The sequence below is a fragment of the Schistocerca cancellata genome, chromosome 7, assembly GCF_023864275.1.
Source record: "Schistocerca cancellata isolate TAMUIC-IGC-003103 chromosome 7, iqSchCanc2.1, whole genome shotgun sequence".
Taxonomy (NCBI): Eukaryota; Metazoa; Arthropoda; class Insecta; order Orthoptera; family Acrididae; genus Schistocerca; species Schistocerca cancellata.
In genome coordinates, this window is record NC_064632.1 from 359,498,514 (window position 1) to 359,512,130 (window position 13,617).

The 13,617-nt window shown below is 41.2% G+C and overlaps 1 protein-coding gene across 1 annotated transcript in view; it reads left to right on the forward strand.

Annotated features, from left to right (window-relative positions):
* LOC126092548 (guanine nucleotide-binding protein G(s) subunit alpha) overlaps positions 1 to 13,617 on the forward strand; it is a 409,638-nt gene that overhangs the window by 149,822 nt on the left and 246,199 nt on the right. Inside the window, exon 4 of the mRNA XM_049908206.1 lies at positions 12,373 to 12,427. Within this exon, the coding sequence (XP_049764163.1) occupies positions 12,373 to 12,427 (55 nt within the window). The remainder of the gene's footprint in view (positions 1 to 12,372; positions 12,428 to 13,617) is intronic.

A 13,617-nucleotide genomic window follows, 5' to 3' on the forward strand; every position in this document is an offset into this window, starting at 1 on the left:
TTTCTGGAAAGTAGTGTAGGTTTATTCGTGTTTTCCTATTTCGAAAATCTTGCACCATTTTACTTTGCCTATCGCTATTTCTAGGCCGACAAATCCTTGGAAAATGTCTTGATTTTCTTGTCTCGCTTCCATTATCAAGTGCATCGCCAGGACTGCGTCTCCGGTGTCTTTACCTTTCCTAAAGCCAAACTGTCATCTTAACAGTTTCTCAATTTTCTTTTCTATTCTTTATAGTTGACATTCAGTTATTATAGTGCTGCCCATTTGTAAATCTTTAAGGAAATAGTGTTCGGAGTCAGTTTTTTCAGTACCCATAAATACCTTTACGTAACATAAAGTGCCTGGAAAATCACTATGTAATGAGTTCTGAGACGAAAGTGAGCACTTTCCTAAATGTTGCCGGGATCTCTGTTTTATTCCGCGTACATCGATTTAATTTATGAATGATCTGTAACTTCTTGAGAGCTGACTGAGTCACCATGGAGGGAATTTTACAGTATATTAAGACAAGCATTTGTTAGAGGTGATAAAATACACATCCTACAATTAGGCATTTCGAACTATATGCGTCCGCCCTTTTTCAATTTAAAAAAAATGACTTTCGCAAAGAAAAGACATTCGATATAAGGGACCAGTGTTTGTACATTTGAGAAACATAGACGTTCCACACGTACTGTTGAGTGCCATACGTTGGTCGTTGTGTTGACACACTTTTGATGCTCTATCTGGAGGCGCACCCATATACCCTACATATGTGGCCGGCGTATGGACAGGCAGCGCCTTTCAGGTATTAGGTAAGATATAATAGTGCTGTAATGCCCTCAGATCCCATGCCTCCTTTCAGATAATACTAGCGATTTGATGACTTCGTACTTTTCGAGAGGTCCTATCTGATGGTTAGACGAGATATCGCCGATTACGGTACGGGTGAACTGAAACACTCTTTAGTTCGAGAATGAGTCAATAAATAAGTCACAAATTTCAGAATGCTGCATGTCGCGCATACATGTTTTTTGATGGTCGTATGGAAGCTAGACGGTACACAGTTTTCTGCAGGCAGCGGTTAGTATACAGAACTGTTGCCAAAGCAAGATAACAGATGTTCTACCGGTTGTTTCCGACTAGGATAGCGACTTTCCACATCGGACGTTCATTATAAAAAGCGTTCCGTATGTGACGAGACCTGTATTTCACACAAAACTGTATTCCATTGTATTGAGGAATTTTCAAGGACGAGAAAGAATTCCAAACATGGGGCATACTGGTCTCTGTTTAGAACTTTCGAGTGATGTCACGTTGCAGTGTGTGGAAGAAATAACCCGTGCAGATCATTGTGTGACACACTCGAAGATGTGCCGCGTGTCCTACGTAGTTCGCGCTTAACCCCTTCCATCTTCTTGAACAACCGTGGTGCGTGTTGGATCCTCTGCCAGCTGGCTCCAGACCACAAACGGAACGAAATGCCTCATCCATAATTTACCTAATGGTATTAACCCTCTGGCTAAAATTGTGTACATTAAGTTTTACTTTGTCTTAGTTGCAAAAGAAGTATTCTTCCGCAATGGAAACCTAAGGTACACATTTGTGAACCTTCAACCTTTCCATCATGCGCAAATGCCGCCAACTGTTGGGCATCACTGTGAAATTATCAGCGAGTGAGTGTAGCAGTGCGCAGAATCTCGTGACCACCAGAATACACGGATGTGGTTGGTTCGCTATATTACACTGTATAATTCAATATTGTTATTGTTATACTGCGTGGTAATTATTTAACGTTCATTTTACTATTTATTACAATAGAAAATATTTCATTAGGTATTTTAGCACATAAAATGAAGCCAAATCTAGAAAGCGCGTTTTGAAAACGGGTACGTATTTTTGTATAAGTCTTGCATCTAAAGTCAGTAAAAAATCACCTAAGACATTACCACATAAAGAAAAATTTTCCTTTATCCAGAAAAATTTATAGTCTGAAATGGTTAAGTGACGTCGATAATTCCCTAATGCGGATAGTTGCAGGAAGCGAGTTACCTGTTTACCACTGCCAAACAGTCAGAACAATCGCACTTGGAATGAAAGCCTCCCTCCACCTCCCAGCAGAATAAAAATTCGCTGCGGTTCCGCCAGTGCGTATAGTTATGGTGACTTGTTCGGGACATGCGGGATATCGTGCTGCCGAAATGCTAACCTTCTTTGTGAGACTGTTGGTACCGGCTCCTGCTGTACTATTCTACAGGAACTGCGACAGGCCGTATGCCACAAACAACCTTAACTCTTGACAGTGGGCGTGGTTCTTGTAGATGCACGCCCTCACAGCTGCTAGATAAAAGCAGGAGATATTTCTGGAGCATATACTGTACTGCTCAGACTTGTTTCCCTCCTCCCCCTTCCCCAGACTGATTTAGCGATTTGTCCTATATGAACCTGGATGGGCATCCTTTGAAGAAGGTGAGACCATTCGTCGGAAAGTCACTGGTTGGAAGCGACAGTGGCGTCAAGATTTCTTTGCTGCAGGCTCTTTAAGGCACTGTCAAGCGGCTGTTAATCGCGAAGCAGACGTTGCTACCACTTTTTCCGACGTTTTGACTCACACTCGAAATATCTGTACATGTTGAATATGCAGGTAGATGCACCTGTCACGGCCGTAGGACACTCTCCGTAGTACCGTATATGCGTGGACGCAGATTTATTGTAGTTGGTGGTCAGCACTAATAGACACGCCTCGTAGTCCCTCGCTGAATTACGTGGTAGTGGTACTATTCTTGCGCCAAGAGAAGTCGCGGGAGCTTCTGTAGGCAAGTCAGCTGTCGCGGGCGCTACAGCCTGAACTACCAACATTGACCGACTTACCATCATCCCAATGAGACGGGTGAGACTTGGCTCCTGTGATGTTTGCGTAGGGTGATTGCGAGTTGAGTCTGATAATCAACGTCGTTTCCGACGTCGTCTTTTAAAAAATAACGCTCTTCCTTCTCGTAGGCATTATGTATATGTGTACTATCTATATAAATAAAAATCAGATGCCACGCGTATGAAAGATCACCACCTAAGAACGGCGTGACCGATGTGGTTCATTTTTTTGTTGTGTTCGTTGTTGTCAGGATAAGGTTTGTATGATAGCATTTTTTTGGAAACTCTAACGGAAAAGTCAGAAGTCAGCATCAGTTACCGCTTGCATGAAATATCATCAGTTAAGAATGGCTTGACAAATTTGGTTGATTTTTTGCTTTGTTGTGTTCACAGTTTTCAGGACAAGGTTTCTATGAAAGACAGTTTTCCGGAAAAAACACCGGAAAAGTCAAATTGAAATCGGTTGTGGAAGGTCACTTGAGAATGGCCCGACCGATTTGGTTGATTTTTTCTTTTTTTTCGCTTGTCTTCGCGACTGTTGATGTTACTTGTATTTTGTTCTTGACTAATTTATTACAAACTCTTACTCGACGCTCGAAAGACGGGTAAACACAGGGTAACACTGATTCTGCCGCATGGGATGTATTAATCAATTTCAGTTATTTTTTGGTCTGCTGAATACGAAAATAATATTTTTGTAGAATTGACACTACTTTTTGAGATAAAGGCAATCCATTTTATTGGAAATTAAATTACAAAAAAGAGAATATTTTTAAAACTTTAAAATGAAAGTTACCGAATGATTTCAAACAAACAAATTGCTATAAGTAATACCGAAAGTAATAAAATTAATTATAACTATAAAAACATATCAATAAGAATTAAGAAAAAACATTTTGTATGGGATTTTCTTCTGTATTTTTGGTCCGAACAGTCTCTCTGCAAGTTCCTGCAGTATCTGCCATCATATGGCGACCCCACGGCCTTGATATCTTTCCTCCATAATCTTGATGTTCTGGTGGAACCATTCCTCTTGACATTTCATAGTTTTTAGAAATTCTGGAGCATATTGTCTACTACTTCGCAATATTCTTCAGCTTTTGTGAATCCCTAAATAAATTTTGACAGCTAATACAAAGCTTGTCCATTCTTATCATTCAACTTGTCATGTGGTTTGTGAAATCATCGTTGTTTATAAGAGTACGGATTTTTGGCCCATCAAAAATTACTGCTCTTAACTTTTCTGTACTGCGACCTGGAAATAATTGACAAATATATTTGAAACAATCGCCATTCCTATCTAAAGCTTTAACAAACTCTTTTAACTCTTTTATAAGCAGTAGTTTAATATGTAGTGGCGGAAGAGTAAGGCGGTGGTGTTCTAAGAACCACGATGATGTTTATCTAAAGTCGCAGATTCACAGCTTGCCAAGTTGCAGCACGCATCTTTTGTAGGAACGACGCTGCAAATTGTCTCTACATGAAGAAAACACAAGTCGAAGTGTATATACCGGCCCCCGGATGCGATAACACTAAAAAACAGCACCGTGGTCAGCCGAGCTCCGCCCGGCAGATTAGAGTTTTGCTTCACGACTCAGCGTTGCGGCTTGCATAGTTGTTCCCCAAGTTTGGCGTGGCATCATATAAGTAGGGTAAGCTTGAAATTGTGCAAAGTTGCAGTCGTCTTTAGTATAATTAAGAGATTATATCCGACCATCAAAGCAACATAGCTTAATTTTTTTCTGACTGTATAAGTGATAAAATGTTCATCCATTTCTTTCTTCAAATGCTTTGTGAAACATCCAGCGTAGATCATGGCACTAAGATAAATTGAGTGCTAAAGTCTTGATTTATGTCTGCAACACCATGTCGGTAGCACGTAATGTACTGTAAAATGACATATTTAACCCACCGTTTGAGAGTCTGGCCTCTGTTGTGTGATGTTTTTTTGTATTTTTCAGAGACACGGTTTTTAAACACAAAATTTGCATTTTGGCGTACATTGCGGCGTAATATGCTGTATTTCAGTGCTATACACAAAGGCATAGGTATTTTCTAGCCTTACGTAAAACACCGAAACTCTAATTCTTCCCAAACTACTAGTTAAGCAAGGTATGCTTCCGTGAAGTTTAGGAAGTACGCGTGAGGTACCACCAGAGGTAAAGGTGATACGGGTCGTGTCCAGGTAACTCAGTCGGTAAGAGCGTTGCGCACGAAATTCAGTTCCAGGTTCGATTCCCGGTCCGGCAGGAAGTTCAAAGACAGTGCACACTTTGGTGGAGAGTGAAAGCTTCATTTCCTGATGAACACGACGTATAAAATTTTAAGTTGGAAGTCAGTTCACCCTCGGGAAACGGCTAATTGTCAAAGGCAACTTGTACTCTGCATCGAGGGGATAAACAAAGTGCACTCTTTTCTGGCTATATCAGTGTGGTCAGCCTAGTCCCTCCGCCCTCTACCGTGCAGCTTTCATGGTAGACGGTAATTTTTGTAAAAACATTGCCAAAACTTTATGAAATAGTAATAAAGTTTGTAGTAAGTAATTATTATTATGTTTTAACTTTGACTTCCCTAATTTATAAATACCGGTGGGAGGTTAGAAAATTTTACTATTAACACAGATAAAAAAAGGTTGGCGGTAGATAAAAGCGGTTGCCTACCCATGAGCTAAATTGTACATTGTGGCTTGTTTATTGTGCTTTAAAATTATGCTGAAACCGTTCAAGCGTTGCATTACCTTGTGTTAGCAACCGCATGCTAAGAGTCCCCATCCGTTAACTCTGTTAACTAGGCTCGTTGGCTGAGCTTTCGCTAATGACCTTTTCGTGTATGGGACGCTAAACTCTATCACGTAATTAACGATTGAAGAGAAATTAAAGTGCGTGTTTAGCTTCTGAAAGAGACTAAAATTTTCGGATCGCCGTAGGCTGATTCTATTCTTGAACGGAGTTCATCTGTTAAAGGAATCCTAAGAAAAATCCAGTTGTTAGAATTTCAGTGCAGAAGTATGGTTGGCAATCTGCAATGCTCTTTAGGTTCTGTAGGTGAAAGAGCAACCTACCGTTTTCGAAGTACCACCACCTGCATTCCGTGTGGAAATTTCTCCAACTAACTTAATGGTGTAGACATGAAACAGTGAAACCAAGGGTGTGGAGTGGAAGTTCACAAAGCACGGGCTACTTCCAGTAATACCGGAACAAATTGATTTAGGTTTTCCGTGATTTCCCTGAATCGCTGTAGGCAAATGCCAGGAAGTTTCCTTCGAAAGGGCACTGTTTAATTTTTCTCCCATCCTTGACACGATCCGAGCTTGTCCTCCGTCTCTAATGACGTCGATGTCGACGGGACATTAACCGCAGTCGTTCTTACGAGCAAGCTTCACAGGTACTTCTCACGACAAACTCCGGAAACCTAAGTTTGCCAGTGGTAGTAGCAAACACTTCGCTTCACCTGCAGGTATGCATCGTACGCCAATGAACTGTTTTTATTGGAGGTTGATCTAACCGCGACGGGGCTATAGACAGCGATCGAAGACTGCAGGTTATTGATAATACACTTAGAAGATACAAAAAATCTACTTAAGAGAGTGCCGCCCTTTTCTGAAGCATTGTTACGTGGCATTGGGATCCTTACCAGGTAGGATTGACAGAGGACATCTAAAGAGTTCAAAGCTGGGGAAGCTCGTTTTGTGTGATCGTGAAATAAGGGAGAAAGTGTAACCGATATGATACGATGGTCGGAGTGGTATTCGTGCAAGCAAAGGCTTTTTTTGTTGCGGCGAGGTTTTCTCACGAAATTTCAATCACTAAACTTTTCCCTCAAAATGTGAAAATATTTTGTTGACGCCCACCTACTTAGGAAGAAAAGATAATTGCGATAAGAGAAATCAGATCACGCATTGAAGGATTGAAGTATTCGTTTCTCCGGGGTGCCGTTCAATAGTGGGACGGTCGTTAAAAAGTGTGAGGGTGATTAGATGAGCCCTCAGGCAAGCACTTCGGTTTTCAGAATTGTAATCTAGATCTAGACGTAAGCGTGACCGAAGGTGACGATAATAGTAGAGGAGTGGATTATTGGCAGCGCTGCCCACCATAGAAACGTGTTACATTACGATTTTATGAGAACCGTTATTCTGTATAAATAATTCCTAAGTGTAATTATACAGAGTATAAGTGAAGAGAATGACAAAAAGGTGATTTTCTTTTATTGTTATGTGACCTCATTGATAAAAATCCTACATTCACTAAATTCTCCAAGTGCAACCACTTCAAAAGTCGTTTTGGTGTGGATGAGTGTCTTAATAATTAAATGGATGAAAACTCATAATTTATACGAAAGGGAAATCATTTAGTTTTCTTGAAATGTATTTCCTCTGAGCATTGCCTAATTGTTTGCGTCAGGTACTCCTTCGCTACTGAATTTAATGTTGTAGCATATATAGCACCTGTCTCTCCCGAATGCAAAGTTTTCAAACAACCCTAATGTAAATGAAAAAAATTAAAATTTTTTAAGCATTTTGTGATTAAAATACACACGGAAAATTGGGGCACACTTCAAAACTAATATTTAAATGTGTATAAAGCGATTAAAACTACTGTAACTTTTCCGCGAATGGTGCCGCATAACAGCCTCTATTTTTCTCGTCTACCTCTGTCTGCGAGACAAAGAAAACTCCAGAAAATAGCCAGTACTACATGTACTGAGGTATCAAATCATGAAATAGCGATGTGAACATGTACAGATGACGGTAGTACCGCGTGAACTATAAATAAAGGTGGAGTGCATTTGGCGGAGCAGTCATTAGTAATCAGGTGATTAGGGTGAAAAGGTTTCCGACATGGTTATGGCCGCACGCCGGGAATTAACAGATTTTGAACGTGGAATGGTGGTTGGAGCTAAACTCATGAGACATTCTATTTCGGAAATCGTTGGGGAATTCGATATTCCGAGAAAACCACAGTGTCAAGGATGTGCCGAGAAAACCAGATTTCAGACATTACCCCTCCCAACGGACAACACAAAGCCGACGGCCTTCACTTAACGAATCAGAGCAGCGGCGTTTTTGTATAGTTGTCAGTGGTAACAGACAAGCAACACTGTGTGCAACAACCGCATAAATCAATGTGGGACATACGACGAACGTATCCTTTATGAAAATGCAGGAAATGTTGTGTTTAATGGGCAATGGCTGCAGACGACCGACAAGAGTGCCTTTGGTAACAGCACGACATCGCCTCCTGGGCTCGAGACCAAATCGATTGGACTCTACACGACCGGAAAACTGTGGCCTGGTCAGTTAACTCCCCATTTCAGTTGGTAAGAGCTGATGGTAGGGTTCACGGAGACGGTTAGGAGACTGTTTGCAGACATGGACTTAAGTTCCCTTACAGCGATGTTACCGAGCCGCAGTTGTTCGTGATTGATTTGAAGAACATTCTGGACAGTTCGAGCGAATGATTTGGCTGCCAATATCGGCCGACGTCAATCCCATCGAACATTTATGGAACATTATCGAGAGGTCAATTCGTGCACAAAATCCTACGCCGCTAAATTTTTTCGCAATTATGAGAGGCTATAGAGACAACATGGCTTAGTAATTCTGTAGGGGACTTGCAACGTTATTGAGTTCACCCTATGTTAATCGCTGCACTACACTGGCCAAAAGGAGATCCGACACGATCTTAGGAGGTATCCCACGACTTTTGTTGCCACAGTGTAAATGGGAAATGTGTGTCCGCCTCCGTAGCGCAGCGGTAGCGTTAGTGCTTACCACGTAAGGGGGTTCGGGTTCGATTCCCGGCAGGGGATTGGGTGATGTGTCCATCATCATTGACATGCAAGTCGCCGAAGTGGCGTAAACTGAAAACACTTGCAATACGGCTGCCGAACCCCGAGAGGTATAACCCGGCCAATAAATGCCGTACGATCATTTCATTTCATTTCAATGGGAAGTGTGACATGGCCGCCTGTAACAGGCCATCACTCTTGGGAGTATCCGTCCTAAGAATGAACCTGGTTATTTATTGCAATGTTGGAATGCTGGAACCTTCCTGTCAACGCTGCTCGAAGTATTTTTTCTTCTAGAAACATTACACACCAAAGTAGCAAGTAAGTTACGAAAAATTGGGCGACAGCCTGCTGGAATGTGGATTTCTGAATCACTCAAGAAAGGGAGGAACACGTGTCTCAGCCGATTCATAGACAAGTTACTGCGCACATAAAGCATGAGCCGGTTCGCAAAAGCTGCAGGTGATTGGGAATTGTGTGCTGTGGCACTCCGCAATAGAGCAACCCTAAACTGTCTTTACATTTCCGCGCTCTCAGGTATTTTGTATCTACCTGGAGGCTCTTCCAAGTCAATTGTTGCATTTGAAGTAGGTCTACAATCACGTTTCTATCTGTGGCAGTGTTGCCGCGTTTCGTTAAAATTGCTCGGTTAGAACCGAGCGAAGTGTTGAAGTGATTGGTACTCGCGTTAGGGAAAAGTTCCGTCCCCATCTACCCTTTGAGATTTAGGTTTATCGTAGTTTCCGAAAAACACTTCGCAAGAATGCTGGAGTTATTCCTTCGAAGAGGGCACGACCGACTTTACTCCTTCATCTTTATAGAATTTAGATAGTCTTTCGATGTTACCGACGCGACTCTTTAACTCCTCCATCCCCTCTGTATAGCAGTTATTTTGCGGTGCGCAGTTTCCTGTGGATTGCTTTTGTCGGTCGTTGGTTGTCTGTCCTTGTTAAGATCACCTGCAGCCATTTCAGTTTAATACGAGGATTGGAACTTAAATAATGGCAACTATTTATTCACAACCGATACAAAAGAGATACATGTTTGCGCCTGTTACTGTCCTTCAAAGTAGTCACCAGCGTTGCGTAGAGCTCGTTGCCAGCGATGTGGAATGCGTAGTATACCATTAGCAGAGCCTGTTTTGTTGATGGTGCGAATGGAGCGGTCTACTGCCTATCGAATCTCTGGAACAGTTCTGAAGCGAATGCCACGCAGTGGTTCCTTCATCTTCGGAATCAAATCAAAGTCACAAGGATTTAAGTCCGGGAAGTATGGTGGATGGTACAGTACTTCCCAGTCCCATCGACTGAGCAGAGCAGCCACAGCTGCGCTGTATGCGTCCGCGCATTGTCGTGGAAAATGATGGGTGGGTTGCGCAGAAAGTGTCGCCGCTTCTTTCGCAAAGCTGGTTGCAGGTGATGCTCCAAAAAGGAACAGTAATACTGTTGATTGACCGTCTGCCGTGGAGGAAGGTAATGCGGTAGGACAACACCATCATAGTCGTACACAAGGATCATCATGACTTCCACCGTACTGGGGCTCTGACGCACTTTTGACTTTCGCGGCGACTCATAATGCCCTACTGTTTTTAATATAGCTTAAACATTTCACCAATGTATTAAGAGGAAATTTGTCAGTGTGTTAAATTTACAATTTGCACGCTATTGCTTAAAGACTTTTCACAGTGTTATAGGCTAAATGCTTGAATAAAGTATGGAAACCTCGCTGGAGCCGTAGCTTCCATAATGCAGCGAATCTTCTTGATTAAGAGCTCCTGTCGCTGCCGACAGAAACTGAAATCTGTGGCTGACAGCTCAGACAGGAGCTGAAGTCTGTTTTTGGGCTTCGATGTTACATACCAGATAGTTATGTAACCGTCTGCCAACAGGTTCCAATGTGAGCTCAGTATAATAAATAACTTCAGAGTCTGTGAGCCATTTCCAGAAATTACGATCGTGCTCCATCATAAATTGTGATTCTTTATCTATTCGTTTGGTGCTATGAAAAAATTAGCTGCCCCAACCAGTCTGATGCTACAAACGCGCGGGACCTTAGTTCCTATGTTTTTTAATGATATTTTATACGGATAACTTTGGACTTGAACGTTATTAATGATTAGCAAATGAAAGAGGCTATTACCGCTTTGATTGTTTTATTGTTTAGCTACAAAATTTGCTAGTGTCTATTAAGTAGGTTTGTGAAACAATGGGGAAAGGATCTATCCACTGTAGTGCGATTATATGTGCATGTCAGGACACTGAAACTGATCTTTGTCTTAAGTGATCTTTCTTTAGAAACTTTCACGTGTTTGACAGGGAATACATCTCGTTGCACTCTTACAAATCGACTGTCGGTTTACTGTTTAGCACATGATACTTTTGTCGACCCGAAAATATTTTCCTGGCGATTAGATGTTATTTAGTCTTCTCTAGCCTTCAGCGGCGTCAAGTGGTTCAAACTCCACGAACTTTGGCCCAAATACTGCGTGGTCTCTTATGTGCTACCTACTGACTGCCATGTGGTTGACTGTACTGTCATTATTCCTAGTAACTTGGCGAAGGAAGTGATCTGTTAATTGAATTTGCAGCGCGCTACTCAGTATTCAGTTTTAATCCACAGTGATTCGTTGGTTTGTCCATAAGAGTGAACTACTGAAGTACGCACGTATTAATCTGCTCAGAGGCGTAATTTACCTGTCGTCTAGAAGCGCAGAGTTCCGTCACAGCAATTTCGCTCTTGAGTCTTAATTCACTCAAGATGTTTGGAAGGATGGTGCAGAGTGAGATTGTTTCTTGTTGACTGTAACTTTTTTCTTTTGTGTAAACCGGAAAAGAAATCATCGTGGTAGGTTACTTCTTGAGAACATCGGTCGTGGAGTTTCTGATGGATCAAAAAACGGGAAATGATTTTGTGTTTCGTAATTTTATTTTTCCTTTCCGAACAACCATGTCGAGAACAAAAGTAGGTGGCTTCATTTAAGAGAACAGTGGCTTCTAACCAAGATCTGGCAAGAAAGCTTTTATCATCCGTCGAGCGTAGTGCACGAGTTTCTGTTCAAGTGATTTCTGCTCTCTCATCAGGGGATACGCCCACACATCTGAATATAAAATAATGCTACCGTGTACACTTTATGCGAAGGAAAGTCGTAACATATACGGAATTCAAACAAGCTTTTATGTAAACGATGTGTGAAACGTCATAATAAAACGGATTAATTTTGCAAGAAGTTAGTAGATACATAGTTCTGAAGATGTTTGACATACACTTCCTAGTTGAAAAAGAGAATAAATCTGAAGGAATATGGTTTCCAAATATTTGGAAACAGTTTTCTACACGTAGAACCTTCGCCTGTTATTGTCCTGAGAACAGACCTTACTTTCGCTCGGCTATTCTTTACTATCCTCGCTAACATAAGGTAGCATTTTTTTCACTGATGGTTTTGCAGGCCTCGTCTGCAGACTGTCAATTGGGATGTTTTGAGGACGCAAGAGCGATTGAATCATTTAGTGCTTCAGTACCAAGTGTTTTGAATGCAGAGGCTACTGCAGTGACGCTTACTTCCTCGAAGAAACGTATTTTCATACGGGATTAAGAGTTATTTGTAATGTCTGTCGGATTGTTACCTGCATGAAAATTTTCAAAAAAGTTGGCACCTTCAGATACACATTTATTACGCAAAAACTCCAGCCGTTAGCTGTATCAGTTTCAATAATTTTTGTTTTCCGTTCTTTACAGAGAGAAGAGGCAGAAAATAGAAGACATCAAGAAGAATATTCGAGATGCGATATTAGTAAGTACGCATATTTCTGTAGTTTTATAATACAAAAGTGTCGTAGCTCTCTTGTAGTCCAGAATTTTAGATATCTAACTTTTAGATTTATTGGGTGGATATAAGATTTCTTGCTGTTCAAAATAAGACACATGGATATTGTTGGGTAATGTACTGATTAGTCGCTGGACATGGTTTGGTGAACTTAGCAAACAACACTTACAACAGTTGTACGAAGTTTAGACGCAGTGAACTTAGTCAGTGAGGCTTCTATTTGTCAGTTGTTAATGGTGGAGCACTTTTTCTAATTGATGTGCTGTCGCAAGAGGTTCAGAGATCGGCGATAAAAAGCGTCAGCTAAACATCTTTTCTTCCACTATGAACCTATGGAGCTACTTCGATGAGATGATATTTTGTGATGCTTTACAAGAATTGTGTGTTCGGCTTGTATAATAGTGGCCAAACTCTGACGTTCTTTGTTGTTGTTGCTGCTGTTTTCAGTCAGGAGACTGGTTTGATGTAGTTCTCCATGCTACTGTATCCTGTGCAAGCTCTTCACCTCCGAATAACTACTGCAATATACATCCTTCTGAATCTGCTTATTGTACTCATGTCTTGGCCTCCCTCGATTTTTACGCCCCCAGACTGCCCTGCAGTACTAAATTGGTGATCCTTTGATGTCTTAGAATGTGTCCATCCCTTCTTTTGGTCAAGTTGTGCCACAAATTTCTTGTCTCCCCACCTCTGTTCAGCACCCCCTTCATTATTTATATGATCCATCCATCTAATCTTCAGAATTCTTTTGTAGCACCCCATTTCGAAACCTTCTATTCTCTTTTTGTCTTAGCTGTTTATCGTCCATGTTTCACTTACATACATTGTTACAATCGAGACAAATACCTTCAGAAAAGAGTTACTAACACTTAAATCTATATTGGATGCTAACAAATTTCTCTTCTTCAGAAATGCTTTTCTTGCCATAGCCAGCCCACATTTTATATCCTGTGTACTTCGTCCATCAGTTATTTTGCGGCCCAAATAGCAAAACTCATCGACTACTTTATGTTTCTAGTTTCCTAATTTAATTCCCCTCAGCATCACCTGATTTAATTCGACAACATTCCATTATCCTTGTTTTTCTTTTGTTGATGTTCATCTTATGTCCTCTTTTCAAGACAAAGTCCATTCCTTTCAGGTGTTCTTCCAAGTCC